At 41.4% G+C, this 20,146-nt stretch overlaps 1 protein-coding gene across 2 annotated transcripts in view; it reads right to left on the bottom strand.

Moving 5' to 3' along the window:
• Positions 1–20,146, bottom strand: part of MYOM2 (myomesin 2) — a 218,157-nt gene that overhangs the window by 183,248 nt on the left and 14,763 nt on the right. For both annotated transcript variants that reach the window (XM_040349806.1, XM_040349807.1), the window contains exon 2: positions 3,797–3,924. In XM_040349806.1, the coding sequence (XP_040205740.1) occupies positions 3,797–3,903 (107 nt within the window). In that variant the 5' untranslated portion in view covers positions 3,904–3,924. The remainder of the gene's footprint in view (positions 1–3,796; positions 3,925–20,146) is intronic.

Raw genomic sequence — 20,146 nt, 5'->3', positions numbered from 1 at the left:
TCGGGACTGGGCGTTCCTATTTTGATTAACAGTCTTCCGACAGGCTTCCGACGGTCGCATCCATCGCGTCACGATTTTACCGAAAGTAGCCGAACGTCGGTGCGCAGGCACAGTATAAAGCCGCACCGACGTTCGGCTTCTTTCGGCTACTCATGATGCGATGGATACGACCATCGGAAGCGTGTCGGAAGACTGTCAATCAAAATAGGAACGCCCAGTCCCGAAGACCATACCCGGAAGTGGCGGAGAAGATCGCTCTCTAAAACGGTAAGTACAGCTTCGATTTTAAAACAACTAGCCGATTCCCCTAGACAAAATGAGCATCAATCTAAGGGTAAAAAAATGTTTATGGGTGAACTCCCGCTTTAAGCTAGTGCATTGTTGGTTCACTTACCTTTTCCTTCCATTTCCCTTCTAAATTATTTTTTTCTTTGTCTGAATTTCTCACTTCCTGTTTCTCCTCAGTTAACTTGCCACCATCTTTCGAGCCGTTCTGGCTGGGGGTTAGTCAGCCAGAACAGCTTACTGAGGAAGAACAGGAAGTGAGAAATTCAGACAAAGAAAACCAAGAAAAAAAAACACTTAGAAGGGAAATCAAAGGAAAAGGTAAGTGAACCAACAATGCACTAGCTTAAAGGAACCTATTTAGAAAATAAAAAACAAACCTTTACAACCCCTTTAAGAGGGACTGGTGAGGATGTGATGTCACCTGCCAGCCACAATAAAATAAGAAAATAACATTTTAAAAAATAAAGTTGTATTGAGAATTGTATAGGCTGTAATACAATGCCCTTTTGAAGCAGTGTGTTCACAAATACTTTAACTCAGAAGGTGAAGATTTGCTATGCTATAGGAAACATTTGTGTTAAGTGCCTAGGCATTATCCTGAACATTTTACATTTTGTTTTGAATTCCTCTTAAAGGTAGCAGTGCACTTCTTGGTGTGTGAGGGTGCCTAGAACCTTCTGTTTCTACAACCGCATAGATGTACTGTAGATCGGATGTGTGAGATATAAGGCCTCGTATACACGGCCGAGTTTCTCGGCAAAAACCAGCAAGAAGCTTGCTGGTTTTTTTTTTTGCCGAGGAAACCGGTCGTGTGTACACTTTTCAACGTGGAAAAAGGCAATAGGAAAATGGGGCATTTTTCAGGCACTTTAGTGTTAAAACAAAGTGCCTGTAAAGCACCTGAAAGAAGCTGCATCTGCAATTCCAATGTGAAAGCCCCAGTGCTTTCACACTAAAGCACCTGAAAAACGCCCCAGTGTGAAAGGGGTCTTAGCGTAAAAAAAAGGTCCTGTAAAGCACCTGAAAGAAGCCTCATCTGCAATCCCAATGTGAAAGCCCGAGTGCTTTAGGAGTGCTGAATGCACCATTCCTAAAGCATCCCTTCCCATTGAGGCACTTTTTTTTTAACGCCAAAGCGTCTAAAAAATGCCCAGTCTGAAAGGGGGTCTTAGCGGAGCTTTACCAGCATTTTTCAGGCGCTGGCAGTGTGAAAGGGCTCTGAAAGCACTCAGGAATTTTACTATGGGATTGCAGATGAGGCTTCTTTCAGGAGCTTTACAGGCACTTTTTTTAATGCCAAAGCACTTAAAAAACACCCCAGTGTGAAAGGGGTCTTAGTGATACTCCTACTGTGTTGTTCACTGTCTCCTTGCTTGAGTTTCCGAGAAAACAATACATTTCCTTTAACTCCACACAGACATACAGTGCATAGAACATCAGTAATAGGGAAAATCAGCCGCAGGGAGGCCTGAGTCAATTAGCTGCTAGTCCTTTGCCCTTTGCCTGCCTATTTTAAGAACAGATTACAGAGTTCAATTCCTCTTTAAATTGAGGGAGTTTTTTATTCCAAATAGGCCATGCAGGTCTAACCACTGGACCCAACTATCACTATCAACATTATATTGCTAAATATTAAAACTAGGGGTGAGCTTCGTATTTAAGTCAAACTCATGTTCGACTCAAACATCGTATGTTCGATCGTTCATCGAAATACGAACAAAACGGGTCGTTCGCGCCAAATTAGAGTTACGTTTCACAGACCATAATTCACTGCGGCATCACTGGCTGATGATTGGCCAAGCATGCACTATGACCCGCATGCTTGGCCAATCACAGCTTGCAAAAAACGGAGAGCCATAATTGGCCAAAGCCAGGGTGGCTTTGGCCAATTATGGCTCAAGGGGTTTAGTACAAGCCCCACACTATAAAATGCTGCCTGCAGGTCGGCCTTGTGTAGTGTGTTGCGGTGGTTAAGAGAGGACAGAGAGAGTGTCATTTTTTGCAGGTAGATAGAGCAGGCAGGCTAGTCAGTTAATGTTACAGTGTGTGGAGGATATATATACATCCCAGGTGTTGTACATATATTTATACACTGTATAGTTTAGCTAGATCAGTTCTTCCTAATTTACTGGCAGGCAGGTGATTGTGCTAGCTGCAGTATTCTTACGTGGTGTATTGCCTGTGTCCTCTGTAGTTTGCACCTAAAGCTACTTGGTGTGTACTGGCCATGTGCTCTGTAGTTTGCACCTAAAGCTACTTGGTGTGTACTGGCCGTGTGCTCTGTAGTTTGCACCTAAAGCTACTTGGTGTGTACTGGCCGTGTGCTCTGTAGTTTGCATCTAAAGATTCAGGAGCAGTGAATGATGCTTAAATAAAAATAAAAATAAATCCTTTAAATATTGTACCTGCTGGGTGTCTATAGTATGCCTGTGAAAACGTTTTTGAGAACCCGGGTCTTGCCCGAGGGAACATGTATTAATGGAAAAAAAGTCCTAAAAAAAACAACCGTTTTTAAAACTTTTTTCCATTGATACATGTTCCCTGGGGCAAGACCCGGGTTCTCAAAGACGTTTTACAACAATAACTTGCATATTAGGCTTTAAAATTAGCACTTTTGAATTTGAACGTTCGAGTCCCATAGACGTCAATGGGGTTCTAAATGTTCGCGCAAACGTTCGGGCCGTTCAAAGGGTCTGGTGTGAACTGAACGGGGGGGGGGGGTTCGGCTCATCCCTAATTAAAACTACAGTAGTCATTTGTCTCCTAGACATAATTATAATCTATACAAATTTCTTGAGTAGTCATCATGTATTGAGAACTGTACTGTATATATTGGTCCAGTAATAATCTTCTGTAAGAGGTGGAAAAAGGCTCCAGTCTGTTTAGGATAGAACAAATTGTAAGACAGTAGAGCCAGTAAAATAGTGGACACCCACTGTATGTTTTCACTGTTGTTCAATTTCTGTAATTACAGGCGGTCCCCTACTTACAAACACCTGACTTACAAACGACTCCTACTTACAAACGGAGGGAGACAACAGGAAGTGAAGGAAGGGGAATTCTCTCCTGTAAGAGTTATTATGGGAAAAAGGTGTCTCCACCTTTATCACCAATCCTTGTTTCCCCAATAACCCAAAATTTTCAAAAACCAATTGTCAATGGGACAGAATGTGAGGTGCAATCTTCTGAACAGATGCACAGACAGCAAAACAAATGTTACAGGGGTGATAACCCTTCCCTATGTTTTCCAAAAAGCTTAAAAATCTATTTTTTGGCTGGAGCTACACTTAACAAATGTACCTGTTCCAACTTACAAACAGATTCAACTTAAGAACAAACCTACAGTCCCTATCTTGTTTGTAACCCGGGGACTGCCTGTATTCCTTTATAATGAAAGTTTGGATCAATCTACTCCAGTGAATTCTACCAGAAAACCGTGTAGTGTGCACAGACAGATTTCAACATATAATACAGTGTTACAAATTATATTTATTTGAGTACTACTTACCTTTGTGCAGAATATTCCTTAACTACATATCTGGTATCAAGATTTCTGTATGATTCGTCATAATGCTTGTGCCTCTTCTGATAAAAAGGGACAACCTTCGAAGACATGGCACCAGCCTGTCCTTATAACTAGAATGAAAGATATTTACAATTATATCAAAGTTAAAGCACATACACCCTAATAACAGGTATATCCAGTCTACAAACCCATTCTCTCAAACCATGTAGAACCACACAGCAACATTATAATAGGCAGAAAATATATATGAAAGTATTGATAAGTTAAGCAAACAATAGTCCAAAATAACAGAAAGAAAAAAATAAATTAAATCTATATATAAATATGGATTGGGAATAGATAAAATATATTATTAAATAGATGATGTAGTATAAAGCAGAGGGACACATCCTAATTATGTATAAAGAAGCCCTGCAGAAAGAGGAGCAGGGGTTTCAAATCCCCAGAACACTATTCCGGCTGCGTGGGCACTGACAGCTCAAAAATCAATGACAGCGGGAACAGGGCCAGTGATTAGGGTATATGATGTTAGGTCCTTTTCATTTTTTCTTTAAAAAAAAGGCACTTACAATTGTCAATAGTTGATGCTGTAAAAGGCTTTACAGGTCATCATTTTAGAGCTAACCCTGAATGATGATCCTATAATTATTGCTCTCACTCTAGCGTGCATAGCGATGCCCAATATGTGTGCTTTCATTATTGTGTCATATGTAAATACACTTGATTTGTGCTTTTACTTTCATATGTGTGTATATGCAGGGGGTTCAAACATGTATTTTTTTGTTGATTTTTTTTAACCACTTGCCGACCGGCTCACGCTGATATACATCAGCAAAATGGCACAGCTGGGCAGATCGACGTATATATACTTTGCCCTTTAGGATGCGGCATTGTGGGCGCACGCGCGCCACGCTCCATGAGTGTGACCGCGAGTCCCGCGGACTCGATGTCCACCGGGACTCCCGCGATCGTCTCACGGAGAGGAAAAACGGGGAAATGCTAATGTAAACAAGCATTTCCCCGTTCTGCCTAGTGACAAGGACACTGACCACAGTGTCATGTCACACGTAGCCCATTCCCCTACAGTTAGAACACATCCCTAGGACACACTTAACCCCTTTCAGCGCCCCTACTGGTTAACCCCTTCACTGCCAGTGTCATTTTTACAGTAATCAGTGCATTTTTATAGCACTGATCGCTGTATAAATGACAATGGTTCCAAAATGGCGTCAAAAGTGTCCAATGTGTCCGCCATAATGTTGCAGTCACGATAAAAATCGCAGATCACCAACATTACTAGTAAAAAAAAAATGTATAAAAAAAATGCCATACAACTATCCCCTATTTTTTAGACTCTATAACTTTTACGCAAACCAACCAATAATTATATCAAAAATAAAAATTATTGTGATTTTTTTTACCAAAAATATGTAGAAGAATATGTATCGGCCTAAACTGAGGAAAAAATATGTTTTTTTTATATATTTTTGGGGAATATTTATTATAGCAAAAAGTAAAAAATATTGCTTTTTTTTCAAAATTGACGGTCTTTTTTTGTTTAATAAAAACTGCAGAGGTGATCAAATACCACCAAAAGAAAGCTCTATTTGTGGGGGAAAAAAGGACGTCAATTTTGTTTGGGAGCTACTTCGCATGATCACGCAATTGTCAGCTAAAGCGACGCAATGCCGAATCCCAAAAAGTGCTCTGGTCTTTGGGCAGCCAAATGGTCCGGGACTGAAGTGGTTAACTTTAATTTTTTTAACGTTTTTTTCTTTTTTTCACTTAACCTTATTGCTATATCAAGCAGGCTGAAAATCCACCTATGTGATATATGGAGTGAAAAGTTCTCTTTGATGAGACATTTAGGCCTCGTACACACGGTCGGTTTGGTCCGCTGAAAATGAACTAAAGTTCAGTTTCATCGGACCAAACCGATCGTGTGTATAGGCTAGCGGTCTGGTTTCCTTCAGTCCAAAATTTCTAAACATGCTTCAAAACCGAACCGCTGGACCGCTGGGCGATCGGACCAAACCGATGGTTAGTACAGAAAAGCATCGGTTCAAAACCCGTGCATGCTCAGAATCAAGTCGACGCATGCTTGGAAGCATTGAACTTCGTTTTATTCAGCACGTCGTGTGTTCTGACCCGCTCGGATTTTGGACTGATGGTGTGTACACATATCAGGCCGTCAGGCCACTTCAGACCGCTGAAAACGAACCGACGGACCAGTCTCATTGGTTTGGTCCGACCGTGTGTACAAGGCCTAAGAGTTTATTAAGAGTTTATTAGACCCCTAATGTCACCTCTGCATACCATTGAAGCTAATCAAGCCCAGATTGTATTGAGTAGCTTCTTGCTTCCTTCTTCCTGGCAACACTGAAACTAGAAACAAAGAAATGCTGGGAGAATGATCAGTTAATCAATGTTCATTATTTTACTTGCTGACACCTGCTATTGATATCCCAGGCCAGTCCGGCAAAGTCAGCCCAAGAGCTGACCAACTGATGCTAAAAGAAGTCTCCAAGAACCCCAAAATGTACTACAGTTGGGATCATCGACAATCAGAAAGAGATTATATTATTCAACATGCAGGAAAGGTATAAAGGTTAAATCAAAGGCATTTGCTATCCAAAAAGAAAATTAGAGCGAGATTACAGTTTGTCAATGAATATATACACAAAGACAATGCCTATTGGTACAATGTGCTGAAGACTGAAGGAAGAGCTGTTTGGTCAAAGTAAAGCCTCGTACACACGACCGAGTTTCTCGGCAAAAACCAGCAAGAAACTTGCTGGGAGATATTTTTTTGCAGAGGAAACTGGTCGTGTGTACATTTTCGTTGAGGAAACTGTCGAGAAACTCGACGAGCCAAAAAGAGAGCATGTTCTCTATTTCCTTGACGGGAATGGAGAAATTTGGCTTGTCGAGTTTCTCGACGGCTTCACAAGGAACTCGACGAGCAAAACGAGGCTTTACAGTAGACATGCAACATGTATTTCAGGAGAAGAAACTCATAATATGTCTAAAGCATGGTGGTAGAAATGTTGTGGTTTGGGGTTACTTCACCACTTCAGGGACTGGGTAGCTCATAGTAAAAAAGTCAACTATACATTCTTTACCATGTCAAAGAGTGTTTGATGAGAATGCAAGGCCATCTGTTGAACTGGAAATGTGTCTTTAAACACAACATTGATTCAAAGCACACTAGAAAATTGAAAAGAATAGAGGGTTTCTTATTGAAACATTTTAGGGGGCTTTTTAACTGAAGAAATGGATAGTAGTCTAAAATGTGCAACTGACATTCTAATCCAAACCTAGTCCTTTATCCAGACATCTGTGTAAACAGCCTTCTATTAATGCAAAGTTTTCCCTTCACCACACTTTTGAACAGACATTCCTGGGTGGGTCCCAGTGGTGGATACCCAAGTTGGAAGAATGGAACATGGGTGAGATTTAATAAGTCTAAGTTCACATCTATGTGGCTGCAATGTGTTTTTCAGACTATATCTAGCTGGTTGCTAAGGAGGGGGTGGGAAGCTGGCTGCTGTGTCCTTAGCAACTGATGAGTCATCAGCTGTCAGCAGGGTTCCCCCACTAAAAGCTGAATGTAAAAAAAAAAAATTGCCGGGAAAAAGAACGGCGTGGGGTTCCCCCGGGTCCATATCAGGCCCTTCAGGTCTAGTATGGATTTGGAGGGAGCCCCCACGCCAATTTCTTTTTAAATTTAAAATCTTTATCCGAGCATGCCCCCGGCAGGTTAGGAAAGGGAAGAGCCCACCCCTTGCCTCTAGTCACAAGAGGCAGGCTCCCTGGGTGATGTCATCAGATGACCACACCCCATTGCAATATAAGAGTCTGCAGAGAGCGAGCAACAACAAAACAAATTAAGACATCAACAGAACAAGAGCGGCTTATTTTTTTTTTTTAACGGGTAACCAGCGGCAAGGAAGAAGACAGCAGCAGGAAAAGACGGAGGTTGTGGAAGGAGACAGCTCTAGGAGAAGACGGCGGGAAGGAGAAGACAGAAGGAAGAGACAGCTCATGGAGGATATGGCGGGAAGGCGATGACAGCAGGAAGAGACAGCTCCAGGAGGAGACGGCAGTAGGGAGAAGACAACGGGAAGCGACAGCTTGAGGAGAAGACAGCAGGAAGAGACGGCTAGATAAAGGAATTGTCAAAAACCGGCTCTTGTGTTTTTATTACATTTCACTGCTTTTTTGGTGAGTCGGCAGAGAGCTGGCAACAACAAAACAGATGAAGACATCAGTTTGGGACTGTTTTTATTTTTTAGCAGGTAACCGGCAGTGAGGAAAAAGACAGCAGGGGGAAGAGATGGCGGCGGTGGGAAGAGACAGCTCGAAGAGAAGATGGCGGGAAGGAGAAGACAGAGGAAAGAGACAGCTTGAGGAGGAGACTGCTGGAAGGAGAAGACAGTGGGAAGAGACAGCTCGAGGAGAAGACGGTGGGAAGGAGAAGACAGTGGGAAGAGACAGCTCAGGTATTTGTACTGTCCTGACATTTCAGGGCCTCAAGAAATTAGATAGGCTGTCAGTACAATAGGTGTGATCAAGATATGTAGCAGTATAAATTCTGGACAAAATATATGACGAAATATTACTAATTTGCAGAATATTATAACCGAAACAAAGACAATTAATTTTTTTACAATTTTTTTGTTTTTTCATTTATAGCGCAAAAAATAAAAAACTCAGTGGTGATGAAATATCACCAAAAGAAAGCTCTATTTGTGTGAAAAAAAAGGACAAATATTTTATATGGGTAAAGTGTTGCATGAGTAATTGTCATTCAAAATGTGAGAGCACTGAAAGCTGAAAATTGGTCTGGTTAGGAAGGGGGTTTAAGTGCCCAGTGGGCAAGTGGTTAAAAGAAAATATGTAGGAAAAATGGTAAAACATATTCCGATCTACACAGCCAGCTCCTGATTGGATTTGATCCAAAAAAACAAGCACAGGAGAGCCTTGTCCTAAGTATAGCACTGGCCAGCTGATCCTCCAAACTGCACACAAGTGGTTCCACTTCTTACGCGCTCTAGCCTTAACCTAGTTGTGTTATATGTCAAGATAATAATAAGATAATCTGCCCTTACTCTGAAACCTGAGGCCAATACCAAACTGGCTGAATTTGCTACCTGACTCTAGCATATGAATCTGATACGCAATATGATTCTGAAACACATAACCCAGAGGTCTCATTCTGACATAACTTTGACTTCTGACTTAGACGTTCAACCTTAGAGCAATATTAAAAACAAAACCTTACTATAATCAGCTTACCAATTCTTAAATGTGGGGGCGGCATTAATTTTCTTTTTTTTTTCACCTGGTCATCCTGACAATAATTTGTTATTTTTCAACTCCCTTCCTTTAACAGACCAAGCTGTCCAATAAAAGTGACAGAGGGTTAAAACAAACCATTTACCACTGACAGGGGGCTTACAATGGTCAGCTTGTATTAATCTTTAAACTTGAATTCCAAAAGGAAAAAATAAACTGTTGCTTGAAAAGTGTTATCTGGAGTTCAGCTTTAATTTGTTAGTCAAGTCGATCTAAATCTGCTAGCGCATATAACACTATTGTTCCTGCAGGGTGACAATGCTGCTCTCCAAAAGTGTTTCCATTGTTCCTACATCCAGAATGGAGATACCTGAATACAGAATGTGTGTTACTGGCCAGATAACCAGGTGAGAATAAAGGAAAACAAGCCTAATGTTTTTTACTAATGCAGCCACCACATTTAGGAGTTGCTAAACCCAGGAACCTGCATTCACAATATCTGGTCTCCCACAGTACACAGAACATGGAAATGCAAATATTTTAGTAAATATAAACTCCTAAATACCTTTTCTCAGCAGCAGTTAGAGCAGTCTTGTGACTTCTATCAGTGTTCAGCCAAGCACTGATTAAAGCTGAAAAGGAGGAGTTTTCTGACTGACATATGAGACTGCAAGACCCCTGACTCTCTATCTGGACAGTGCTGATTGGCCCTATGCTGATCACATGCATCCTCCCAAGAAAAAAAAAACTCTCTAGCAATACACACCAAACTGAGCATGTTAGGCCTGACTCCAGAGACTCTGTCTTATCAGGAAATTATTAAGTGTCAGTTAAAGGAGGGGAGAATCAGAGAAGCGAAGATCAAAAAGCCTTTTTACACAGTGCAAATGATTAACCCCTTGGGTTTCACAGTGAGTATAACTAGCATGCTATGCAGCATATATACACTGATATTACTGTTGTGGGTTTAGTAACACTTTAAGCAGCAATAAATAAAATTTTTGTATTTGGGTTTGATATCGTTTTAAGGCTGGCCTATGGTGCCTACATCTGTTGTCTGAGACTCTCACTGAGACTGCAGGGATAAGGGAGGATCGAGTTTGTAGGGTGAATGGAAACAAAAAAAAGTTCAGTAGACATTTTTAAGGGTCAGGCTCACTCCTTGTATAAGGAGTAATCAAGATTTGAAGAAAGACTTAGGCCCCGTACACACGTCCGAGGAACTCGACGGGCAAAACACATCGTTTTGCTCGTCAAGTTCCTTGTGAAGCCGCCGAGGATCTCGGCGAGCCAAGTTTCCTCATTGACTAACGAGGAAATAGAGAACATGTTCTCTATTTGGCCCGACGAGATCCTCGTCGGTTTCCTCGGCCGAAATTGTACACACGACCGAGTTTCTCGGCAGAATACGGCTCCGATCGAGTTTCTGGCTGAATTCTGGTGAGAAACTCGGTCGTGTGTACGGGGCCTGACAGTTTGAGAGAAGACTTAGGGAAGTGTGGTAGAGTAAAACGCATATTGTGGTATATCCAAACTGGACACTATGGGGGTTATTTACTAAAGACAAATCCACTTTCCACTAAAAGTGCAAAGTGCACTTGAAATTGCAATGAAAGTGCACTTGGAAGTGAAGTCGCTGTAGATCAGAGGGGGACATGCAAGGAAAATAAAAAAAAGCATTTTTTCTTGCACATGATTGGATGATAAAATCATCTTCCCCCCATTTTAGATCTACCCCTCAGATTTGCAGCGACTGAACTTCCACATGCATTTTCAGTGCAATTTAAAGTGCGCTTTGCATTTGTAGTTTTCACTCGTAGTGCAAAGTGAATTTGCCTTTTGTAAATAACCCCCTACGCTTCTCTCCCATCCTTTAACCAAATGCATTGTAAGTGGGTGTCAGGCAGAGAGACTGTTTTCAGTTAGATAAAAGGTGGGTCAGTGGGTTTATGAACATAATTAAGGGACCTGGTTGAAAAAGGGTGTCAAGACTGCTCACTTATTTCTCCTCATGACAACCACCCAGCTGCCTCAAGCTCAAGCTGATCTCATTGGGTGTTTGACTGACTACTGGCAATACATATGTAGTTGTTTCCTAGAAGCTAGTTTTCTGTTGTTCATATAAGTGATAGGCGTAAGGATTGTTTTTTTCACAGGCATTCTATAAATTTAATGGTGGATTGGCAACCTATAGCTACTTTAGGAGAAACTGTGTAAACAGATGGCAAAACTTTCATAGAGTTTGCATTAACCTAAATAATCATTGTCAGCTAGCTGCATCACTGTTCTGGAGGACAGAGGGGAACTTAAACATTGCTTTTAGGCAAAGATTTAAAGATTGCGCTCTATTAAACAACACCTTCATAAATGGCACTTATATTTGACAGCATCTATTGTTAATTGTGTATATGCTGTAAGTTTTTTTTTCTAAAGGGTCACCAGAAGTGCCATTTTGTGTCTTCAGTACCCTCAACAATGCTCCTAGTAGGGCTTAAATAAGCATACATTTCATTTCTATGTACCTTAACTATCTACAGTATCTACAATTTAAAAGTATCTGCTGCAGTGCTTGTTGGAAAAAGCTGTATGTGGTTAAATCGAGTTCAACTAGGACTTTCCAACCTGTAATTTTGAGGATTAGGAACAGTAAAGGAAATGCTTGTCTGGGTCTGAGGCCTCGTACTCACGACCGTTTTCCCCTACAAAATCCATCAAGAAACTTGGTGGAAGAGCTTTTTTGCAGAGGAAAACGGTTGTGTGTATGTTTTTTGTCGAGAAAACTGTCGTGGATCTCGACGAGAAAAAAAGAGAGCAAGTTCTCTTTTTTCTCATCGGGGGTCCTAATTTCCTCGTCGTGTTTCTTGTCGTGCTGGTTTACGACGAGAAACACGTTAGTGTGTATGCTTAGAAAGGCGCGCATGCTCAGAATAAAGTATGAGACGGGAGCGCACCTTCGGTAAAAGTAGCGTGTGTAATGGAGATAGCACATTCGTCACGCTGTAACAGACTGAAAAGCGCGAATCGTCTCTCACCAAACTTTTACATAACACGCAGTAACATGAGATTAGCAAAAGCAGCCCCAAGGTTGGCGCCAGTGGAATTAAACGTCACCTTTATAGTGCCGTCGTATGTGTTGTACGTCACCGTGTTTGAGAACGACAAGATTTTGTCTTGACAGTGTGTATGCAAGGAAAGCTTGACAAGATTCTCGACAAACCTGACAAGGTGTCGTCGAGGAAAATTATGTTTCTTTTATGACGAGTTTCTCGGTCGTGTGTACGAGGCCTAAGTGTTTCTCCGTCTCCTCCCAAGGTTTAGTGGAAGGTTTATAACTCAAGCTACCTCTAATGTGTGTGGTAGAGACAATAGAGTAAGTTTTGAAGAGGTCCTGGCCCTCTATAATGAATGCATTGTTAATGAATACATTTAAAAAAAATGTAATTCACAGTAAACCTTCCTCCATTTAACTTTTGTCTTCACATAATGAATAATAATGGTTTCCCAGCATTCTTTCAAACCAAAACCACCTTGAGCAAGTTCAGCAATGAAATCAGAGCTGCATTAATGTGCTACTGATGGCCTTCATGTAAAATTTATCATTACAGAAAAGGCCTGATATTTGCCTATTCTCCAACCGAAGAGAATCACATAGATCCAACATCATTAGATCCTTTTAAGTTTTGGGGGCTGATTAACTTTTTGCAAGCTGAGAGATATTTTTCAAAATGTTTGCCACTTTTTGATCTTGTGATTCACAATGTTTAATAGATACAGTACAATTAAAAATTCCTTACATTTATCAAAAGGAAATAAGGAAAACAAGATCCCCAGTGACCCCTGCACATTTGTATCTCCAGTGACCCCAGCATGTCCAGTGACTACTGCTTCACCTTGTGACCTCACAGCACCCTGTGACAGAGCACTGGGGCATCCTGAGTCAACCTCTGACTCCATAATGAACTAAGATTCTATGCTCAATCCTAGGTGCATTTCTGTATTTCCTAAACAGATAGTTAATCTCTGCTTGTAGATGAGAACCCCTGTCTATGACATGTGCTTTTCTCTCTCAATTTTTTCCGAGATTATGTTGTAAGCCCACTAAGCAATTATTGTCTTTTTACAAAAAAACATCTAAGAGGAATTGGTTGCCTGGGTGCTAACTCATTTGATATTTCGTAATGTAATACATCTGTAAAATGAGACTACTTTTATCAGTTAAGGGGTCATGCAGACATTGTTCAATTTTAGCTTGTAATCTTAGCTTGTAAATACTAGTCTCAAGTACATAAAATTCATCAAGCATTTAAAAGGCCTTGGGCAGCTTTTATGAAACCCTTCAAGTCCTTCTCAGCTCCAGGCTTGAAAAGCTGAATACAGATCGTAATGTAGTGCTGATGTGTCTAACTGATATTGCGCTAAAGCTTCTTTGCTAAGCATATGTTCAACCTGTGCTTGTTATTAAAAAAATAACTTTATTCATTCAACATAGCAAATGATGCCAATGGGAGTTAAAACTAAACTTTGGAAGCTCTGCCAAATAAAAGACTGACAGGGCACAAAGGGCTAGTCACCAGTATTTTCTGTTTTCCCTGCAGCTGATCTTTTCCCAACTACTGACTTACCATGCCTTGTTCTGCACTGTGTCTCTGCATGTTTCCTAATGGCAAAGCCTCCAGCAAGGAGAACAGTGAATAGCATTGAATAGCACAGTGTGACAGACCATGTACTCAAGAGGAGAATGTCCGCCGTATAAGCTTATCTTGTCTGGTACCAACACGATCCAAGATCCCTTAGCCCAGTGGTCTCCAACCCCCGGTCCGCGTCCCACTACCGGGCCGCAGCCTGTTTGCTGGTGGGTCGCGAAGCCTGCGCTATCTGAGGTGCGGCGGTGGTGGGCTAGCAGAGAGATCGCCGCCATCACCGCACTTCCGCCCACACAGTTAGGGGTGAAGCAGGCGATCAGAGAGATGACATTTTCTCCCACTGCTCGCCCGCATCACCGCTGTTCAGCCCAGTGCTGCATCTGGTGGCACGTGACTGGCAATCTGCATCTGGTGGCATGTGGCTGGAAATCTGCATCTGGTGGCATGTGGCTGGCAATCTGCATCTGGTGGCATGTGGCTGGCAATCTGCATCTGGTGGCATGTGGCTGGCAATCTACATCTGGTGGCATGTGGCGGGCAATCTGCATCTGGTGGCATGTGGCTGGCAATCTGCATCTGGTGGCAGATTTTGCATTATGGTGAGTTTAACTATTTAATTTTATATTACAGGATGGCAACACCACCCGCAGGCAACAAGGGAAACTACCAAGTAGTATCACAGCCAGAACAGAGGCAAATTTGTGTTAATCAAATAGGTCGGGGCCCAAGTACTGGCCCAGACTTCCCCTAAATTTAGAATAGCGCCCCCTAAATTTGGGGTGGGCGCTACATTTATTTGCTATTTTTTAAGCTCAGCCCTCCCCCCTGAAAGTGGGGTTACCCTTTAACCACTTAAGGACCGCTCACTGTATATATATACATAATTTTTTTAAAGATGGATATCTCTGTAACGGCAGCAGCTGCTGCCACAACCGAGATATCAATCTTTCCTGTGAGCGGTCCTTTAAATGATAATGGTGGTCTCGCCGCGAGATCACCGTTATCGGCGGCGGGAGAGGGCCCCCCCCCCGCCACTCTCCCGTGCCCTCCGCCGCTTACCGGAGCGGCGGAGGCGATCAGGTCCTGTCTCATGCTCGGCTGGGATACGAGTGAGGGCAAGATGGCCCCCACCCGTCTTCATAGCATAGCAGGGCGGAAGCGACGTCAAAACGTCACTTCCGCCCATGCTTCTTAAAGGCATATTTTCTTGTTGTCATTTTCTCAAATGACAATTTTTTTTTTTTTTTGCATTTTAGTCTAAATATGAGATCTGAGGTCTTTTTGAGCACCTGTCATGCTTTTTTCTATTACAAGGGATGTTTACATTGCTTGTAATAGGAATAAAAGTGACCCATTTTTTTTTATTTTTTGTGTAAAAATTAATAAAATAAATAAAAATAAATAAGAAAACAAAAAAAATTGTTTTAAAGCGCCCCGTCCCGACGAGCTTGCGCGCAAAAGCGAACGCATACGTAAGTAGCGCCCGCATATGAAAACGATGTTCAAACCACACAAGTGAGGTATTGCCGCGATTGTTAGAGCGAGAGCAATAATTCTAGCCCTAGACCTTCTCTGTAACTCAAAAGATGCAACCTATAGAATTTTTTAAACGTCGCCTATGGAGATTTTTAAGGGTAAAAGTTTGACGCCATACAACGAGCGGGCGCAATTTTGAAGCGTGACATGTTGGGTATGATTTTACTCGGCGTAACATTATCTTTCACAATATAAAAAAAAATGGGGCTAGCTTTACTGTTGTCTTAGTTTTTAATACAAAAAAAGTGATTTTTTCCAAAAAAAGTGCGCTTGTAAGACCGCTGCGCAATTACGGTGTGACAAAAAGTATTGCAATGACCGCCATTTTATTCTCTAGGGAAATATATAATGTTTGGGGGTTTTAGGTAATTTTCTAGCAAAATTTTTTTTTTAATCTTGTAAGCACCAGGTCTGAAAAACAGGCAAGGTCCTTAGGTGATTAAGTAATGCACTTTGTAATTAATGTTATGTAATTATCGCTCTATTTTTATTTGTTTCAAATAATGGTGACCCTATGAGTGTCATTGTGTCAATGCCCATTTCTCTGACCACATTTGTATTATCCATAAACAAAAATCACTGACACATCCTGATCTTTTTATAAAAGCTGACTCTATTAGAATAGATGAGAGAAGCAATGCTTACATGTTTCAAGCAAACTCTTCATTAGTCATATCGCAAGCCTTTTTCAGCGTTCTAAGATGAATTGAGCTGTCATACTCATAACACGCAGTTGATTGCTACAACAGAAAAAAGCTAGCACAAGGGGACATTTTTGTGTGTTATTGACTACAAATGTTTCATACAGAATCAAGCTCATGGAGATGACTTATGGCTGTTATACAAATGGTGAGACACATGAACATAGGGGGTATTGAACTGTGCATGACATGCTTCATTTCTCTAGTGAATACAGCAAAGAGGAAGATTGCTAGACACGCTGAATAATAGATGTACTTGTTGAGTGACCATTTACTTCATTTGTAACCACTGATTACATTTTCTATATGCCATAGATTAGTTATTAGCTCATACACACATAAATAATCTAGACTAATGTAGACTCACTGTACAAAACATTGATAGTATGTACCTTATTAATACAATAGCTAAAGAGTCAGTTTATAGAACAGATGCAAAGTATCAAGCATTGAATTAAGGATATGTGCAAAAAGGATAGTTAAACGTTACTGAAAGAGCTATGAATTTGTTAAATCACCTATAAATAAAACAGTCCAGACTCAAAATTCATGCCTACGTGGCAAGCTCTGTCCGAGTCTTTCCTTCCAATGAAAAGTAGATTACCAAACCAAGCTGTGAAAACATATTTAGAATGTATGAGCTATAAAAGGCTTTTGTAAATAGGGATCACACTCAGAAGCAAGTGGAAAGAAACCACAAAAAAGCAGTCCAATTCAGAACATTTAAGTACTGGGTTTTATAGCCTTCCCAAAGAGCAGCAAAACACTATTTCATTGGTACAGCAAGGTCTGGTAACCGTTGGGTAAGTGATTCACTCTGTACCTAATAGGGCTCGCTGGCCAATTAAACACAGTAGGAAAAATAGTGAGGTGACTTGTTTCAATAGCTAACAGTCAGGCTTCGTCTTTCAAATAACATAGGTATGTAGTTGTTATAAGTATCTCTTCCAGTTTTAAAACACAGTGGAAAAGTAGTGTTAGCTACAAAATTCTAGTTGAAATGGGAACATTTTACCATCCACTCACATTCCTTAAACAAGCTCTTAAATAGATGCTCAAACTCTGGTCTGACGTTTTACAGTGGTTGTAAACCCTTACCTATACTCAGCGACTATCCTACACAGAGATTAAAGCGGGAGTTCACCCATTTATAATTTATTTATTTTTTCTCCCCTTAGATTCCTGCTCGTTCGGTCTAGGGGAATCGGCTATTTGTATTAAAATATGAGCAGTACTTACCCGTTTTCGAGATGCATCTTCTTCCGTCGCTTCCGGGTATGGGTCTTCGGGAGCGGGCATTCCTTCTTGATTGACAGTCTTCCGAGAGGCTTCCGACGGTCGCATCCATCGCGTCACTCGTAGCCGAAAGAAGCCGAACGTCGGTGCGGCTCTATACTTCGCCTGCGCACCGATGTTCGGCTTCTTTCGGAAAATCGTGACGCGATGGATGCGACCGTCGGAAGCCTCTCGGAAGACTGTCAATCAAGAAGGAACACCCATTCCCGCAGCCCATACCCGGAAGCGACGGAGAGGATGCATCTCGTAAGTACTGCACATATTTTAAAACAAATAGCCGATTCCCCTAGAGAAAACGAGCAGGAATCTAAGGGGAAAAAGTGCCCTCTAAGGGTGAACCCCCGCTTTAACTAATTCCTTCTACATAAGTTGTATCTGTCTATCTGCAGCCCTCTCTCCTCTAAGTGCTAAATTTTTAAGCTTGGCTAAAAATTCCAAAAACAGGAGGCGGAGATCTGAAGTTACACTCTGAAGCCTCGTACACACGTCCGAGGAACTCGATGGGCGAAACACACCGTTTTGCTTGTCGAGTTCCTTGTGAAGCCGCCGAGGATCTCGGCAAACCAAATTTCCCCATTGCCGTCGAGGAAAAAGAAGACATGCTTTCTTTTTGGCCCGACGAGATCCTGGGCGGTTTCCTCGTTGAAAAGTGTACACACGACCGGTTTCCTCTGCTGGTTTTTGCCGAGAAACTCGACCATGTGTACGAGGCCTGAGTGAGGAGAACTTTGATAGCTGAGACTGTCAATCTGCTGGAACTCCTATGTCACTGTTTTTCTCTTGGTGTCAAAAAAAATTGTCAGAAGCAAATCATGCTGATAGAAGACAAACAAAGCAGCAGACAGAAATCATGCTTGGTGCTCTTAATTGAGACAAGAACATACTTGTTCATATTTCATGCCTGAGGTTTACAACCACGTTAAGCAGGTAATCTGACCCCCATACTACTACTACTTCTATGGAAGCTAGGTCAATCAGTTCATTTTAGTCAGACTCAGTTTTTCTGCTTCATTTATGGTCTAGAAAGTCTCAATAGATTGGTCTTTGAGCTGTAGAATGGTATACACATACACATTGCAAATACAGTGTAGGCAATTCAAACATCAATGAACCCGGAATAAACTAAGTATGGCCAATGAGAAATATCAAGATCAAAAGTAAAATTTGAATAGTTTGTTTTTGCAGCACTGGGTAAAAAATGACTTCTAATTGACTGCTATGGACAATGACAAATCTTTTAATCTGGCCATTTTATTTAAATAACCTCCATTTGTGATCCTTATCCAACTATTCATAACACCAACAAGCCAACAAGCCACTGGATTATAGTATTTGATACCCTGGAGCCTCTGGGGAAACCCTGCTACATAAAATAACAAGAAGAACCAATAACATGTTGATCCTTATAATCCATTTGTGTCCTTATAATCCCTAGTTTCAGATATACTTTGGAGCAGTGCTTTGCTTGAATACGATCCAAAGTTATCACGAACGGACCTCAAACCTTTAAAAGAAGATCTCCTAATTGGAGCTGCCTGTAAAATGTTATGCGTATGCAATTGCTTCCAAATTTTATTGAATATTACTTTTAAATAATATTGTGGTCAAACAAATTTCATACATGCAAATATGCCTGTATAAGTGCTTGTTCACACTTTCCTGTATGCTAAATTAGAGCAGTTTAGCATGTGGGCAGCAATCCATTTTGGACTGAAGTGCGATGCAACCCACTTTTTTTTTGCTTCAACTTTATGTGAAGTGTACAAAGTGACATTTTATTGTTGTCACTACAGTAGCTGTGCAGCGACATGCAGGGCCATACAGAGATGTGCAATGCAATGCAAACATGTTGCATAATATTACACAGTTCTGGAACACAGTACAGCGGAACCTCGGTTTAAGAGTAACGTGGTTTACGAGCATTTTGATTTGCGTGCAACTTTTTTTTTTTAATTCTGACTCGGTTTGCGAGTGTTGTCTTGCAAGACGAGCAGAATTCAACCTAATAGGGCCTGCAGTACTGCTTTTGGCCTGAGGTGCGCGGGTGCCGGAGCCAAGCAGAGCCAAACAGCGGTGTTCGGCGCCGTTTGGCAATGCTCAGAAAGACACGGAAATACCCTTTCCAATGTTTGCTGAGGGCAGCCGACGTGTCCTCGGGCCTTTCCGGCCAATTCCGAGGCTCTCCAGCGCCCCCCCCCCCACCCCTGGCCGCATGCTGTATTGCATCCCATTGAAGTCAATGCAGAAATAATTATTTTAGTTGCCATTGACTTCAATGGGGAAACTCGCTTTGCTTTGGATTACGAGAATTCTCCTGGGACAGATTATGCTCGTAATCTGAGGTTCAACTGTAGTGTTGTATGGCATGTTATTGCAATTACTGGTGTTTATCCATAAGGAAAAACACTGCTAACTGCACATATTGTAAACTTGCCCTAAAAAAGTTGTGAGTGCTCCCTGTCTGCTGGGCATCTCTTTCCCCAACAGAAGACTCTGTAAAATGTGTGGCACAACAGAGCCTACTCACAGGGCATAGTGAATATATGTCACAAAATTCAAGGAATTTTTGGGGATCTTCACAAAGTAAGTTTAAAAACTTCAAGATCAATCACATACGTAAGTAAGCTAGAAATTATTGAAATACAAAGTGGAAACCATAGACCATAGATATGTTTAATTGACATTTGGCTAAAGTAGAGCTATAGGTAAAACTTTTTTATTTCATTTTGGATAGAGTAAGGGAGGGTTATAACCCCTGTCCCTTCTTCTGCCATCTTTGTCCCAATGGGGAGATTTACATTCACTTCTTGTCCCGTATCCAAAACGGGAAGTGAGCGGAAATCCCTGTAAAGTAAGGG

Source organism: Rana temporaria, chromosome 4 (assembly GCF_905171775.1).
Source record: "Rana temporaria chromosome 4, aRanTem1.1, whole genome shotgun sequence".
Taxonomy (NCBI): Eukaryota; Metazoa; Chordata; class Amphibia; order Anura; family Ranidae; genus Rana; species Rana temporaria.
The sequence above is the reverse complement of the archived record's forward strand: the minus strand, read 5'-3'. Positions and strand labels throughout refer to the sequence as shown.